Source organism: Vicia villosa, linkage group LG5, assembly GCF_029867415.1.
Source record: "Vicia villosa cultivar HV-30 ecotype Madison, WI linkage group LG5, Vvil1.0, whole genome shotgun sequence".
NCBI classification, from domain to species: domain Eukaryota; kingdom Viridiplantae; phylum Streptophyta; class Magnoliopsida; order Fabales; family Fabaceae; genus Vicia; species Vicia villosa.
Window position 1 is genome coordinate 148,727,453 of NC_081184.1, and position 18,001 is coordinate 148,745,453.

The 18,001-nt window shown below is 34.7% G+C and overlaps 1 protein-coding gene across 1 annotated transcript; it reads right to left on the minus strand.

The window, feature by feature from the left end:
* Nucleotides 1-536: 536 nt before the first annotated feature.
* LOC131605705 (uncharacterized) lies at nucleotides 537-1,619 on the minus strand. The gene has a single exon (XM_058878031.1). The coding sequence runs from the start codon at nucleotides 1,617-1,619 to the stop codon at nucleotides 537-539; it is 1,083 nt and encodes a 360-aa protein (XP_058734014.1).
* Between the last annotated feature and the right edge of the window lie 16,382 nt (nucleotides 1,620-18,001).

Here is an 18,001-nt window from a genome sequence, read left to right on the forward strand (position 1 = left end):
AGAGACTCGTGCTATCGCCCGAGTGTATTATTTATGGTGTAGTATTTTTTGATCGATGTAAGAAAATGTGAAGTAAATTTTTTGACCAAATTGCATATATAAAATGGAAATTAGCCATTTAAAAAAATTTTACTAATAAAATATTAGTAGTATGAAATTTAGGTTCTAAGTTAAAATAATGATTTATAAAAAAAGTTTAAGATAGGTCATAGGTTAAGAACACAATCACAAAATAAGGCCAAGTATTGAGGACGGGTAAAACTCAGCAAGCTTAACAACTATTTTATAATAGATTTCACCATGCTTTGCAATTCCAAAAGCGTGAATGTTGAGGACGGATAATTTAATTATGATATTGTGTAAATAACTAAAAAACATGTATTAATTTAGAATCTTCAAATAATAATCATGAAATAAAAAAAATAACAACAAAATATTTGTTAATGTGATAACACATGAATGATTCTTTTTTTTTTCAATAAGCAATTGATTGAAGAAATCGCACTAGGGGTGCAACCCTTACAACAAAGAAGGAACTACATAGAAATGAAACAAGATAGAGGTAACTTGTACCAATCACAGAAACTAGACCGGGACGAATTATTGCTACACGCTAACCATCTCCACGAGAAGAACATTACGTTAGTGTACACCGCCTCAAAGCTATAAGAGGCATTATCAAAAACGATTACATTCCTCATGAGCCAAAGACTCCATAATGTTGCCAACCAAATAATATTAACAATGTCCCGAGTAGATATGTTTCTCACCTTCTCTTGAATAACATCAAAGCACATAAACTCCTCAAGAGAAAAATTAATATTGTCTCCTAACCACATATAGATCTTTTCCCAAACAGCTTTTGATGTTTGACACAAGAAGAATAGGTGATTCAAGGACTCCTCATGGCTCTCGCAAAGAACACAATTTAGATTGAAGGAATTATTGGACATACCTCTTCGCGCTAGCAAATCCTTCGAAGGCAATTTGGAAATAAACATCACCCACGCAAAAACTCTGATTTTTAGTGGAATGTTCATCTTCCAAGTGATTTTCAGTCTCCGGATAATGGCAGGGTGCCATGCTGATTCCTTCTGCTCGGATATCAAATCCGTAACACTCACAACCATGAAATCTCCGTCGAGCTTCTGCTGCCAAACGAAAGAATCCTCTGCTGCCGGATCCAGACTAACCGAGAGGAGCATCTCCTGCAGCAGTTGCCATTGAACCAACATTGATCCTCCAGCCGTGCCTTGAACCGGATTAAAAACAGAACCAAACAACTGAACCAAGTTCCAAGATTGATTACCGTTCTCCCAAACAACTAACTCAGCGACAGTGTAGAGCTTATTGGTTGATAGATCAAACAAATTCGGAAAAGTGAAATGGATCGATTGATTTCCCAACCAAATGCTATGCCAAAACAGAATGCTATTCCCTTTTTTAACTTTACAGTGAACACACATACTGAACCCTTCTTCATGAGCATCCGTCGTTATATCATTTGAAATAACGTCACGCCACCAAATAGAGTCATTGGAGTTTGAGGCTTCACCATCAGAATGAAACACTTTTAGTTTGATATTGTGATATCTAAACTGCAAAAAACTATTCCACATGGCCCTATCCTCCTTAAGAAACCTCCACTTCCACTTTAGAAGAAGCGCTTTGTTAAACTCGCCTACATCTCTAACACCCAAACCCCCCTTCTCCTTTGGCTTGCAAACTGTTTCCCACTTCACCCAATGTATGCTCCTTTTGTTTGCGTTCCCGCTCCACAAAAAATTAATTTGGATCCCTTTGATTTCTTTCAAGACTAACACTTAGATAGTACCAAATACAAATGTAAAATTTTAGATATAACTGCAAAATTTGAAATAATTTACTTTTTTTAAAAATGAGCAGTAATCATATAGATTTAATAATATTAAATAATCATAGACAAAGAAGAAAAATATAATTATGAGATGGAGAAAAAAATTAATATTTAAAAATAAAGATTTTGTCTCTTAAATTAAAATAGTGATTGATTAAACTAAAATAAATATTGTCTGCGAGATAAATATTTTTAATGTTATTAAAATTAAAAAATATATTATACTATCATGCAATTGATATATGGTATAAAATTATTTAAATATAAATAAATCTGAAATGAATTACTTAATTATTAAATAATTATACAAAGAAAAAAATCGATCAATAAGACGGAAAGAGAATAAAAAGTTTTTTAACATTTGAAAAAATAAATAAAATATATATTTTGATAGTGACCCATAAATTACAGCCTAATAACATGTAAATTTATTTAATATTGTATAAAATTTATTTAGAAACATGTAAATTTAAAATGAATGACTTAATTATAAATAAGTAACAATCATAAAAATTCAACTATATTAAATAACCATATAAAAAAAGAACGTGTGAGTTGAAAAACAATGAAATTTAACAAATACAAATATAAAATTTTAGATAGAAATGTAAAAGTATCATTTCTTATCAAAAGGATCTAGAATGACAATAATTATGTATTGAAGAGAGGGTAAAGAGAAAGAGAAAAGAGAAAGAGAAAAGAGAAAAGAGGGAGAGAAAATGAGGTAGTGTATGTGTTAGCTGAAGATTTCGTTTGGAAAGAATGTCCTTCGAAGGTCTGAAACTCGAAGGAGATGGTTACTGATGATCATCTTTGAAGATAAAAATGGCTACTGATGGCCATGCTTCGAGAATGATGTTTAAGTTGGAACAAAGATACTTAGCACTGAAGTTAAAATTCGGAAAGAATAGTCTTTGGGACTTAGACGTTTTTGCGAAATATACGAAGTACTGAAGCTTAGCGTGGTTTTGTGGCATTCTCGACTCCGATTATGTTGCCACGCGTCGAAAGTATATTCAGGCGGGACGATTTGAATTTCGAAGTAGTTTATGTAACCGCACGAAGACAGATGGCATCCCTGGATTTTCTGCGGGCAACGTGGCATTAGATTAGTGTAGGACCGTTAGGGCCGAAACTAGTATAAATAAGGGTCTTAATGTTAGGATTCCGTGTGTTCATTTTGTACAAATCACTCACATATTACTCAAGTATCAAGTGTCACTACAACGAGGAAGGGCTTTTAAAGCGCTTTTTTTGGCCTTTAACAGCGCTTTAAAGCGCTGCCAAAGCCAGCGCTGGCATAGGCTACGAAAGCGCTTTTAAAAGCGCTCTGGTAGGCCCCCCCTATAAGAGCACTTTTCTGGAAAAAGCGCTCTTGTAGGCCCCCCTTTAAGAGCGCTTTTCAGGAAAAAGCGCTCTGGTAGGCCCCCCTTTAAGTGCGCTTTTTCCAGAAAAGCGCTGTGATAGGCCCCCCTGTGAGAGTAAAAAATAAAAAAAAACGCAACGTACTAAAGCGCTTTTGTAAAAGCGCTCTTATAGGGTGGGCTTTAAGAGCGCTTTTTCCAGAAAAAGCGCTCTGATAGCCCCCCCTATAAGAGCGCTTTTACAAAAGTGCTTTAGTATGTTGCTTTTTTTTTTTTTTGCTTTTTTATTAATCTTTGGCAGCGCTTTTAAAAAGAAGCGCTTTAGTATGTGGGCCTTTAAGAGCGCTTTTTAAAAAGCGCTTTAGTAGCTAAATGAGGTATTTTAATGTGCAGCCTGTAATTTAATCCTCCCAGTCGACCTGTAATATTTTCGACCTGTAATATGTTTTCAGCCTGTAATATTTTCGACCTGTAATTTATTTTCGACGATATTATTTCAGCCATCAGTAAGACAATATATATATATATATATACTAATATAATACCATTATAATATCCAAAATTATATATATACATCATTACAACATCAATAATATTATAGTACTTCAATTCGACACAAATCCTACATGAAAAAGCGCTTAATATAAAAATGACACAAATCCTCTTTTATTTCTTCCAACTTAAGTTTCGGGTATCCAGCGGCACGGAATTCGTCAAGGTACTACAAAACAAAAACAAAATATGAATGATACATTTAGTTAAATGTAATAAATTATATGAAATTATCTTAAGTTATAAATTCATACCGTGAGCGGAATCTCTAATTGATTTGCCTGAAGGATTTCTTTCATAAACCTCAATACAAAGTATCCGCAATCGTAACTGTTTTTCTGTTGCGGACACTACATAAAAAAACAAATAAGATTCTATAGTTGTGCATTGTTTTATCAAGTAGCATAAATATATTATAAGCAACATTTTGAAAAATAATGTACCTGCACTTGGATCCAAGTAATGTTGCTAGATTTAGTTCGGGATACCTGTGCGTCCCGTTGACTTCGGAACACTTGTATTAATCTAATTAACAAATATATAAAAGCATATGTTTAGATCAATCCCACAAATAAGTAAATATATATATAAATATACACGAATATATATTTAGAACGATCCCACTTACAAATCAACGATGTCCTTCATGGCCGGATAATTGGTCCATTCACCATTTACCGAATTCAGATAATACACGACTTCCCTTATAGGGTTGATAGCAAGCAGCAACCAGTGTGCTCTATACATAAAAACAATAGGTTATATGAAAATTTTGCTATACACAAAAGAAACAGAGATTAGATGAACAAAGAATGAGAAACTAACCCTACTGGTCGGGTATTATACGCCCAAAGATGCAGACATTCTGTATTGCCGGTGGACATGAATCTATCGACTAATCGCTGTCTAACTGATTCCCGTTCCGAAGCAATTGCCATTCCGCTGCAGTGGGCGGAAGACACGAAACGGAATCTGTTAGACAACGGAGTCCCGCGCAACACTCTGTCATACAACAACCTTAAATAAAAACATAATAAACATTAGATTATTTTCATTGAAATGTGTAAATAAATTATATTGTGGGACTAATTAAATAATATATCGGATGAGGGAATATTACCGGATGTATGAGTGCATGTTATTGACGCCTAGTTGATCATGCTTAAAAATCTCCTCCAAGTCATCAAGTGTAATAAGTGACTTGAATTCAATACCGAAGACACTCTCATCCATAACGACTTCACGTAAAGCACCATCCTTCAAATCGGACATATCAACCATTGTTGCGAGCGTCGACCGGTACCGAGGCACAAAAGCACCGCCTTTTTTTCCCGCTGGCTTCGGAGGACCAGTGGGTGGTACGGTACGAACTTGCTGCGTCACTTGTTGTGACTCTCGAGCGGATGCCTAAAAATCATATAAGTTAGGTAAAATATAAAATCATGCAGATTTAGATTTAGATTAATTATTAACACTTTAAATGTACCTCTTTTAGTGATGCAACGGACTCCTCCTCCTGTAAAATCCCTTTACCCTTAACTGTGGGTTTTATAGGAGCAGTCTAAAATTAAAATGTAAAAAATAATTAATAAACGGTTTAGAATTGACATTCGAAAACTAAATGATTCATAATCGTTTTCAATATACCTCATCACTAATGGTAATGAGCTCCGAGGGCCATGCAACAAATGATCCTATTGCATCTCGCAGCAATGTTGTCTCTGAGACCATGTCAGGTACCGGTAGCATCGCATCATGATCTACTACAACATCCACCGATACTTTCAGGTGTCCATCCGGGAGCGGTCTATGGTGAAGTAAATCTCCCAAAGTGTTGTGCACTTTTCCCTTGCCAACTAGTCGATAACTCGGTTCCGATAAGTATAGTTGGCAAGATGAAATGCCCTAAACCAATAGTAAATATAAAGTCATTATCATTAATAAAATAGAACAATTTAAAAGGAAAAAAAATTATAATTACCTCGGGAAATTTCCTTTGATAGTTGATACTAGCCTTATCACTAGTTTCTTTCACCGATGAAGTGTTGCACTTTTCTCTCATATACGCCTCTTTATCTCTTTGCAATTCAGAGACTTGTGCTTGCAATTCCGCCAACTTTTGCAACACTTCTTCATTTGAAGGATTTCTTCTCCTAGGACTCTTGTAAAAAGAGGTTGGAGTCACACCATGACCCTTACCCCTCACCCGACCGGGATACTTAGGAGCATCTAGTGCTCTACTAAGTACGCTCCCCTCACCGGTGGATGCCGACTGCGACAAGGTCTCCTGTAATTCATTTACATTAAAAAATCATTTATATATTAAAAAACATTTGATTTAATTAAAGACACAGTATTATACTTACACATTCAGTAAAAACTCTCTGAACTTCGGGATCGACAGCATGATCCTTGCCCACACGAGCTTCCCTCCACAACACATGTTCAGGAAGTGAGGTTTCCTCACTTTTAGTCTCCTCTAACTATGCATTGACACAAATGATAAAATCGTCAAATAAAACACATTTAGACAATTAATTAAAACGCATTTCTATTTACTTACAATTTTATCCTCCAAGCGTGCATATCCCAAACGCCCTTTTTTGTATGGATATGCGGGTTTGGATGCTCTCGCACTATTCTTGGAACTCCTTTTCCGAAAATCTTCATCTCTTTGCTCTACAAACTTAGCCCAATCTTCTTCACCAATGAAGATCTCATACTTTTTTGGCCGTCCCGGTGCCTCTTCAAGAAAGTTTCCATCTTTATCCTTAAGATAAGTGTTTGTCAAAAAAGCTTTCCACCCTCTATATCTTTTGCCGGCCAAACCAAGTATGTAGCGTCTACGATCATCTGGTATCTCAAAAGTCCTCTGCAAAAAAACATACTCATAGTGTGTTAGTATAAGTAATTTAAACAATTTATCGTCAAGATAATAACAACAATTAACCATATATGATATATACCTGAAGCTCGTCCCAAATCGCTTTTTTTTCCGCATCCAAGTCTTCGCTTTTCAGATTCCATTTAGCTACGGAGACCGGAATATGCATACGAACAAGTGAACCAATATAACTTGTCAACTTTGCAGAATTAGGACCAATTGCTTGTTTATCAGAATTCCATTCCAATCGGTATACTAATCCTTGGTCTCTATGTCGAACGATTCCCTTCATGATAGTGATGCCTCGTGCAACTTCTTTTGCTTCAGTATCAGGTGGAGCATTTGTATCCGTGGCATCTCTTTCTTGAGCATCTCTTTCTTGTGAGTTTTTAGGTGGAGCATCTCTATCCGGAGCCATTTAACCTGTATCAAACAAACTAAAGCACATTAGTACACTATTAATAAGCTAACAATCTATACAAGTAAAATGGAAGTCAAACCATGCATGTACAAGTAAATCGGAAACGAAATCGGTACAAATCAAAATAAGCGTCAAAAAATAAAGTTGTCGGAATTGAACGAAATTTACATGGCTATGGTAAAACGTCCCCACGGACTCAAAAATAAAGTCGGTTTTCCGAAATTCAGACCCTAAGCCCGACTTTTGATTACGGGCAGAAGCAAAACCGATAAAAAAACAGTCCTGAAATGAACATATAAGTGCATGAGCAGCTCCGGAATCGTCAAAATAGTATAGTTACATGTAAAGAAGTCGACAAACGGATACATGGTTCAAAGGTTATGTACAAAACGAGAATATGCACCAAAATTGAATAAGTACTATACTATTGATTAAAACAATCGGTACAAATTGAATAAAACAAATTAGTCGGAATATGTATACTATTACCTTTATCACTAACGTCTCTTTCTTTTCTTGGTAGGATTGTGTTCTACGCGTCTCTTAACAACGCGGACGGTTGGATTGATCCAAATACCCTCATTATGATCATTTCTAGTACAAGATTCATTCTCATTTTGATCGTTTCTTGTACAAGATTCAATGCCAACACCAATATCACCTTGATCTTCAATGTTTTCATCTACTATTTTGTTAGATAAAAGCACTATAGACCATTTCGTACTTGTCGGATCATTGACATAGAACACTTGTTTAGCTTGAGAGGCTAAAATGAAAGGCTCATCTTTGTACCCTACCCTATTGAGATCCACTTGCAAAAATCCTGACTTATCCATTCGTATGCCACTATTATTTTCAACCCACTTGCAACCAAATACAGGAATCTGAAACTTCGCGTAATCAAACACCAAAATGCGCTCGATAACCCCAAAATATGACAAATTTGCAAATTTCGGATTTAAGTCATTCGCACTTGATATGTGCATTGCTTCAGCTACCAAGGTAACACCATTATTTTGCATAGTACTTTTATCATCCTGTTCTTTGGTATAAAATGTGTATCCATTAATAGCGTATGCGCTATAAGAAAGCACAATTACAGTTGGACCATAGGCTAAACATCTCAACCTTTCTGTTACTGAAGCAGGATCTGAACGATACTTTGAATAAATATGATCCCTAAACCACGGTATGAAACTTCGATTGTGCTCTCGTACTATCCAGTTCTCATTTCTATTTGGATTTAAATCTCGGAGAACAACCTTGTGCATTTCAACATACGGCTCAACCTCAATCTCATTGTGCAGAACATACAAGTACGCTTGATCCCGTTCGACCATTGATACTGTCACAACTTTATTTCCAATTAGCCTTTTTCCTTCTTTTTTTTCGACAATATGAGATTTGGGGAGTCCAATTGATTGAACATTTGACAGATATTCAGTACAAAACTCAACCGCTTCTTCAACAACGTATCGTTCGGCAATACAACCCTCCGGTCGACTTCTGTTTTTCACGTACCCTTTTAATATTTTCATATAACGTTCAGCAGGGTACATCCATCTCATATAAGCTGGTCCGCACAATTGTGTCTCTTTCACAAGATGAACGACTAGATGAACCATTATGTCAAAAAACGAGGGAGGAAAATACATTTCAAGATCACATAAAGTAACAACTATCTCTTTTTGCAATGTTGGTAAGATCGCGGGATCGACCACCTTACTGCAAATTGACCTGAAGAAGAAACACAGCTTAGTTATTGCGCTTCTTACTTTTTCTGGCAGAATAGAACGTATACCTATTGGTAAAAAATGTTCCATTATAACATGACAATCATGCGTCTTCAAACTCTTTAACTTGAGGTCTTTCATGGACACAAGTCTTCTAATATCTGAAGAGTAGCCTTCTGGAACTTTAACTTCACTGAGGAACTTACACAATGTTTTCTTCTCCTTTCTAGATAGAGTGTAAACAGCAGGTGGCAGATATGTTCGTCTTCCTTTCGTCACGGGTCTCAATTCAGTTCTCATCCCCATGTTTACCATGTCATTCCTTATGTTAACGCCATCCTTAGACTTTCCTGGTATATCGAGTAACGTACCTATAACGCTGTCAAATACATTTTTTTCAATATGCATAACATCCAGGAAATGTCTTACGTACAACGACTTCCAATATGGAAGTTCAAAAAAAAAGGACTTCTTCTTCCACCCACCCTTGACAAGTGAATGTGCAAAAGGCTTGCCAAACTGAGTGCTCACATCTTTCACCGTTTCAAAAATTTGATCACCTGACAAAAAAGGCGGGGCTGTACCATGTTCGGCCTTTCCGTTGAATGCTTTTCTCCACCCACGGTAGTGATGATTAGAATTTAAGAATCTACGATGACCGAGAAAGACATTCTTCTGACAAAGATCCAATCGTGTCGTATCGGTTTCATCTTCACAAACGGGACACGCCTTTTGACCTTTATTGCTGTACCCGGATAGATTTCCGTATGCTGGAAAATCATTAATTGTTCCAAACAACATCGCCCTCAAGTTGAAACTTTCCTTCCTATACCCATCGTAAACCTCCACACCGTTGTCCCACAAAAACTTTAAATCTTCGATTAACGGTGCCAAGTATACGTCTATGTCATTCCCTGGTTGTTTAGGCCCAGAAATTAGCATTGATAACATCATGTACTTACGCTTCATACATAGCCACGGAGGTAGGTTATAGATCATAAGAATCACAGGCCATGTGCTATGCGAGATACTTTGAATACCATGCGGGTTCATTCCATCAGTAGACAATGACAACCGAAGGTTTCTTGCTTCTTTTCCAAATTCAGGATAATCAGTATCAACTTTCATCCATTGTGGTGAGTCTGCCGGATGTCGCAACTTTCCATCAATAATTCTTTCATCTGCATGCCAAGTCAAGTGTCTTGAATCGGTCTCACTACGATACATGCGTCTAAATCTCGGAATTATAGGAAAATACCATAAGACTTTAGCAGGAGACAACTTTTTCTTATATCGAGGGGCACCACATTTAGGACACTCATTCAACGCTGCATACTCGTTTCGAAACAAAACGCAATCGTTTGGACATGCATGTATCTTATCATAGCTCATGCCAATAGAGGACAACATCTTTTTGGCTTCATACGTTCGATTGGGAAGAACATTATCCTCTGGTAGCATATCTTTCATAAGGGCTAATAACTCTGTGAAACTTTTATCCGACCATCCATTGTCCGCCTTTAAGTTGTACAACTTTAACACTGCAGACAATCTTGTGAATTTTGAACAACCATCATACAACGGTTTCTCTGCATCGCTTACCAACCTCTCAAACATTTTGGGACAATCCGCAAGATCTTCTTCAAGCGCTTCTGCAATCTCTTCGACTCGATCACAATCGTATGTGTCTGTGCAATCGTCGTTTGAAGCATACTTCCTATTACAACTCGACCCATCATTCCCGTTACTTTTCTCACCATGCATTGTCCAACATGTATAACTTCTATCAATTCCAAACCGTAGTAAATGGGATCCCAACTGTTTCCCGTCAACCTTATCCCCATAACAGCAACCCAAGCAAGGACACGACATTCGAAGCGGGTCTTCGGAGTGCTTAACCGCAAACTCAACGAATTCCCATACCCCTTTCTCGTACTCTTTCGACAATCGGTTTGATCTCATCCATGTCTTATCCATGACTTAATTAAGCTAAACAAATGCTTCTTGGTTTCTCTATCAGGTACTAAGGAATTCTGTCAAGATAATAAATAGCTATCATCATAATAGAATACCTAATCAGAATACCTGATTTCTTAAAGAAGACATTACCTTATTTCAAGGTAATATAAGTCCACAAACCAAAAAATTGGTTGAGAGACACTAAATTGATATTAAAATTTAAAAAGAAGAAAATAACAAACTATAACAAACTATAAATTTAAAAAGTGAAATTTCTTTTTATATTAAAATTCAAACATTTTTTATGAAAGCAAATTTGAACTAAAAAATAGAGAAACACATGTTCCTTATATTATAAATAAAAATAGAGAAACACATGTAACCAAAAAAAAAAAAATAGAGAAACACATGTATACATATTTTTTATTAAAATGAACTAAAGTGCATGCAATAAAATTATTCATTTTTAAAGAAAACAAAAAGTGTCAAGTTTTAACATTTTAAAAGGATGAATTCAAGTATTTCTGGAAAATAAGAGGGTGTTATTTCTCTTAAGAAGCAAAAAGTTTAAAATGCAACTCTTAATTTCTATTACTATAGCAACCGTTTGTTATAGCTTTTGTTTTTTTTATAAATTTCTTTGTATCATTAAAAGTGGTTTTTTTAATGATACAACAACCATATTTCCATCTTCTAATTTTACTCCAATTCAACAAACCACAACAACCAACAAACAAAAAGCTACGCCAATATTATGGCATAAGAATGACCCCTAATTATTTCCTAATTTTGATCTATCACCATTCATGGAACAAGTTATACACATGTTTTAACTATCAAAACAACATATTTCCATCTTCTAATTTTACTCCAATTCATCATTGAATCTTAGTTTTATGTCACAACTCAAACCACCTAAACTCTCATAAAACTAATAAGGAAGATTCAAAACTCATAATCATACATGTAAGATTTACTAAATCATAATTCTACCATGATTATCCAAACAACAACACAAAACATGATCATCCAATTTCATCAATTCACCATAACTATGAAACTCCCCAGAATTTCAGAATTTCCTCAATCTTCCCACCAAAACTCAGTGTTGTTCCAAATGTCAGTGTTGTTCTAAATGTCAGTTCTAAAGATTCTAAATGTTCCATATAAAATTTCAAACAAATTCTCATAAGCATATTCAAAAACATATAGCAGTATGAATAAGAACATATAGCAACCCACATACAGCATATTCAAAAACTTAGAAATTACCTAAAGGGATGCAGGGAGAACGGAGAACGGAGGGAGAACGGAGAACGGACGGAGGCGGAAACGGCGAACGGAGGCGAGACGGAGGCGGAAACGGCGGCGGAGACGGAGGACGGAGGAACTGAAATTGATTTAGGGAAGAATCTGAGATTTAGGGATTCTGGGTGTTTGTTCGCGAGGAGAAGAAGAGAAATATACTGAGAAGCGCTTCTGAAATTAATTGGGGCAAGTTTAATTTGTTTTATTTTAAAACACCTACGAGGGCGCTTCTGAAAAGCGCTTTAGAAGGGCCACCTATGCCAGCGCTTTCTCTTAAAAAGCGCTTTTGTAACCCCCCCTTTAAGAGCGCTTTCAAAAGCGCTTTCATATCCCCCACTATAAGACCCCTATAAGAGCGCTTTTGAAAAGCGCTGTCATACCCCCCCCCCCCCCCCCTTTAAGAGCGCTTTTAGAAAGCGCTTTCATAGCCCCCCCTATAAGAGCGCTTTTGAAAAGCGCTTTCATTACCCCCCCCCCCTTTAAGAGCGCTTTTTTAGCGTGTTTTTTTATTTTGTTTTTAGTGCAACCTATAACAGCGCTTTTTACTAGAAGCGCTTTAGTAGGTGTGCTGCTAAAACTTAAATTTGGCGTAGTGTGTTAAGAGAAAGAGTTCGCTGAGAAATGTACGTATGACACCAACACCATTTTAAATACATGTGTATTTTCTTTTATTCAAGTATCTTTCGATATTACTGCGTTTCATTTACTTTCTGTCATTTACATTCCTGCACTATCTATTGTCATGTCATTTATCTTCGAAGCATTTAACTTTTCTGCACTTTAAGATTCTTGCACCTTTACAGTTTTGTCTTATATTTTGTCTTTAACTCACTTTTCACTGGTGTTATTTTTACGTGTATAACAAGGTGATTGCTAACCTTTATTTCTTTGTTCAAGTATTTCTTATTTCGAGACACATCAATCATAGACATAATTCGAACTATCATGAATAACAACCTTTTTGACTATGTCCTAGGATCAATCTAGTCGATCCTGCGAGTAACCAAATCATATTTATTATAGTTTGGAAGACTAGCGGTTGTTTACCGGAAATCACCGTAAACAGTATGTGGATCAATGAAAGTGGAACATTTTGTGCAAGAAATCAAAAAAGATGAAAAAGTGAAGGCTTATTTTGCTAGTTACCAAAATGTCCAATTTGTAGTGTAAATTATTTTTAAAGTAAGGGAAATTTTGGAAGTTTGGTCAATCTCTTAGTAAATGATAGATAGTAGGTAAGGATAAAAATGTAAATTATTAATAAAATTTCTCCCCTCCCCTCGTGAACCAAACATATTTTTAACCAAAATTCATTTCCTCCCCTCCCCTTGTTTGACCCAAACATACATATAATTAATAAAAATCCCTCCCCTTCTCTCCCCTCTCATTCCCTCCATTAAAATCTCTCCTCTCCTCTCATTTGAACCAAACATACCCTAACACAATTTTTTAATCATTTTAAAAATTTATTTTCTAATCATTTTCACAATCTATTTCTAATAATAAAATAAATGAAAATTTAACTTACACAATTTATAAAAAGTAACTTAGTATTTTTGTATAATTTGTGACTACTAGATGGTTAATTAGTAGTACTTTTACTTCTAGAACTAGCTTCTACGATTGGTACAAGTTACCACTAAATTGTTTCAACTCTATATAAAGTTTTTGTTATAAGGGTTTCACCCCTAGTGCGATATCTTATACCATTGCTTATTGAAAAAAAAAACAAATCTGAACTATAATTACACTTTATATAAAATTATTTTCTACCCTCTGTCTCTAATAATAAATATATTTTCAAAATAATGAAATTACTTTTTTTTATATAAAAAATAATAAAATTTTTAGAAAGCATGCATGACAATCAACCTGTTGCATTAGACTTTATATAATAAAATCTCTAATTTTTTTATTTACTATCTCTAATTGTTTTTTATTTAAGGAATAAATTTTTTTACTTTGATAATGATAAAATTGTTTATGTAAAATGTGACTGTGTTCGAATTTAACAAATTTATCTCTTTAATTTTTTACTTCACTCATTATTTTAATTGATAGTGTAGTAGATAATACATTTCACTTATTTACTACTTTTATGTCATTTTTTTTCTTTCTTATAAGGACCAAACCAAAACATTACCAAAGACATATCCACCTAAAATTTGGTATACCAAATCTATTGACTATAAAGCTATTTAAAAGACTTAAAGTGAGCTCATTCGAAAAAAAATCTAGTTTGATCAATTTTGATTTATGTGGGCTAAAGCATCTGCAAATTGGTTCCTTTATTTAAAATTGTGTAAAACAATTGTGGTTTAATTTGTTCCTTAAAGACCAAGGAACATCAAAATTGGATTAAAAGGCAAAAACGATTTTGAGAGGCAATCTCAATTGCTGCTAATAATTCAACATGGAAAGTTGATGTAACCTTAAGTTTCTTTGTAAAAAATCTTAAACAATTAACAAAATTGTTGATATAACTCACTCCATTGGAAGAGGAGTTGGATGTGTAAGCACCTTATCTAATAATGGGAGGAGATCAAATAATTTATTTGAGCACTAAATAATTGTGCAGGGGTTGCATTTAGATAGTTGAAAATTTTTAGGATAATAAAAGAATTTATAAGATACAAGGGTTCAAACTTAGAATTGTTACCTATTAGGGAGGTACTGCCCATGATAGAATTAATGGTTTCATGCAATGTAATGCATTATTCTTGAATCTTAGACTAACTAGCTACTAGCTTACCAAATTTCAATCAGAGCATTTATGATGGCTGCTTTGATGACCAACTTGCACAAAGGTGTCCAAGAAGCGGTAATATCACAAACATTCCCAAATTCCAAGAAAAGAATGATTATGAGGTTGAGTTTTAATTTTCTAATAGAATTGAAAATAATATTTTCTTTGCAAAGTTGCAATCTAAATAATAAGGTGAGCATAGGTCTCAACATGATAGCAACATAAACTGCACTTAGAAGGCATACAATATCCAGTTTCCTTTAGCTTATGATAAAGAAGATTTCTTCATGAAGAAGTATCCAAACCATCCTAGTGGGCCTCCTTTAGAGGAAGGTTACATGTTTGGGCCTGAGTCTACATCAGTTCGTCATTAGGGAAATTCTTTATACATCCATACTACTTTTTACGGATCTCTGGTAAAAACCTCAATATTTCGGATATGTATTTCCGAAGTCACATTTTTTTAGGAAAAAATGTGACTTTGAATATGCAACTCCGAAGTCACTTTTTTTTAGGAAAAAAAGGTAACTTTGCGCATGTGCATTTCCGAAGTCACCATTTTTTGGGAAAAAGGTGTCAAGCAAATGTTGACGAGAAGTGAAAGTCATTCATTTAGAAATTGTTGTCGAACATCTATCGCTACGAAAATCATTTTAACATCGTCATTCACCTCTTTTGGCTTAGCATCTTAGTTAACCTCCTCTAGAACATCTACACCATCTCTGGCAATGTTGTCGGGGTGCACCATACCTAACATATACTTAAAACATACATTCTGTCAAAAATAATTTTTTTGCTATAACATACATTATTTCGGATATGCATATCCGAAATAAGTTTGGTGGACTTCGGAAGTGCATATCTGAAGTGACGCAAGTTTCTTCTCCAACAAATCAGCACCAATGCAAGCAGATAAAAGATGAAATAAGGAAACTTTACCTCAAATTGTATCTTTATATGCTCTCTTTGTTATGATCAACCACTTAAAGAAAATGAATGAAATAGTGAAGGTGGGAAAATGTATAGGAATGGTGTTTTCGGATATGCATATCCAAAAATATCTCTGACATTTTAAATCCAACGTTTAAATAATGAAACGTTTTTTCGGTATTTTGATATCGTGAAGGGTCCGTGTAAGAGAGTCATAGTAGGGGTGGTATGGCTAAATACTATTTGGTGTATTTGGTTGAAGAGGAATGCAATTATTTTCAAGAAGGATACCTTTAGTTTTTCGGAATGTTTGTCTCATATTTATATGCATTCTTGGAATTGTTGTTTAGCATTCTATAAGTTAAGAGAGTTATGTAATTTTCATACCTGGAATATCTTGTCGCTCGTTTGTTTCGAGTAGTGAGGGCTTTCCGTTTGTTTTTGTTTGGGTGGAGCATCCATTATACTCCCTTGTTATAATATCATTGCTTATTTAAAAAAAAATAATGAAACGTTTGAAAAAATATTTTCAGATATGCATATCCAAAACATCTTAAAAATGTGAAAAGGGTGCAATCGGATATGCATATCTAAAGGGTATTTTGGGATTTTCATGGGTGCTTTTTACCCTATATGAATGCACAAAGAAATTCTCTCGTCATTAATGTCATCCATGGGTAGGGTGATCTGGTGTATTTTGTGCATGAACTAAGAAAGATTTCTTAAATTTGTCAAGGAAGTTTAAATTGTGTTCAGGGTTGAAGTCGCCACTATAACAAATAACGCTTTTCATGACGAAACTTTCACATCATCCAGAAAAAAATCAAGGTTTTATTTCAAAGGGCTATGTGTTCTGCTTTAGAGAAGATGAGAATTTCGGTCTTTTGTTCGAGTCGTGTTCCTTCACTAGTAGGATTCGGGACAAGATAGGAGAGTGGATTGGGAGATCGGTGACTTTGCCTGTCGAAGAGTTGAGAACTTTTCTTTTATTCACATTAAAAACCACATCATAACGCCGCAAAGACTGCATCATAACACCGTAACGGCCGCATCATCCCGCATCGAACCGCATTAGCCCGCAATAGATTATACATTGCTAGCAAAAATCATTTAACTATCTTCCTTTCTTTTTTTATCATAGATTTAAGGTATGTTTTGAACGAATTATTGATTTTAAAAGTGATGGCGAATTATTAATGAGATATATATGAAAAATTAGAGACAAAATGAAAGACATGTGAAATAAAAACTAAATAATAAAGTATAATATTTTATGCTCTAAAAAATAAATTCCCGCTACAGCGACTACAATCCGTATCACAGTAGCCGCAATACCCGCAATCGCAGTGACCGCAACCGCATCCGCAGGTGGCAACCTGAATTTAAAACCATGGCTACGACTTCCTATATGAAAAAAATCATCAAATTCTCAGTAAAACACTTGATTATTTTACAAGGAAATAAGAGAAAAATATGAAATTTTTTCAATTTTAACTTTTTATCCAAGGTTAAATTTCCCACAACAATCTGCAAATGCCTGAAACCCATATTTTTGTTTATCAAGCAATTGTTAAGCAACCTCGTTTTTCACCCCATTTTTTTTTTTTTTAAGAAAAAGCCGTGACGAGAAATTAGAATGTTAGCTTATCCGTAACGTTTTTTACCGGTTCCACAACTCGCAGAGACCTTCTTTTCTTTTCTCCTACATAACTTCTTCATCTTGCTGCTGGTGATAACATCTATCTATAAGTCATGTTTTACAGTACATGATTCTATTGTTTTTACTAAACTCTTTTCTAATATTGTTAATTGCTAAAGGAATTGTTTCTAAAATCACAGTGCTTTCATAAATAAATCAAACAATGACCACACTTTAATTTTTCATGTTTGCTCATAGTTATGTATTTTCTACTTTCTAGAACTCTATATAATATTATCTAGTTGGATTGAGATGTAGCTACCACCAACGTGAAAACATGCAAGATATAAATTCTCATATTTAAATCACTATTAGTAGTTCATAAATATTGTATATTAAGTACAAAATCTCATGAATTGCTCCACTGACATACTTTTCTTTTAAAAACCAACAATTAATTTCATTAGTTTATGATTGAATAAAGATTAAAAAATACTGTTATGAAGAGCTTTTCATATTCCTTTCCCATACTTCAAAATTATGGTCTTTGGTCATTAGCAACACTCTCTTTAGTAATGGCTGAACTCTG

Bases quoted from the DNA above. Each gene is read 5' to 3' on its own strand.
- LOC131605705 (XM_058878031.1), bottom strand. From the start codon at position 1,619: ATGTGGAATAGTTTTTTGCAGTTTAGATATCACAATATCAAACTAAAA.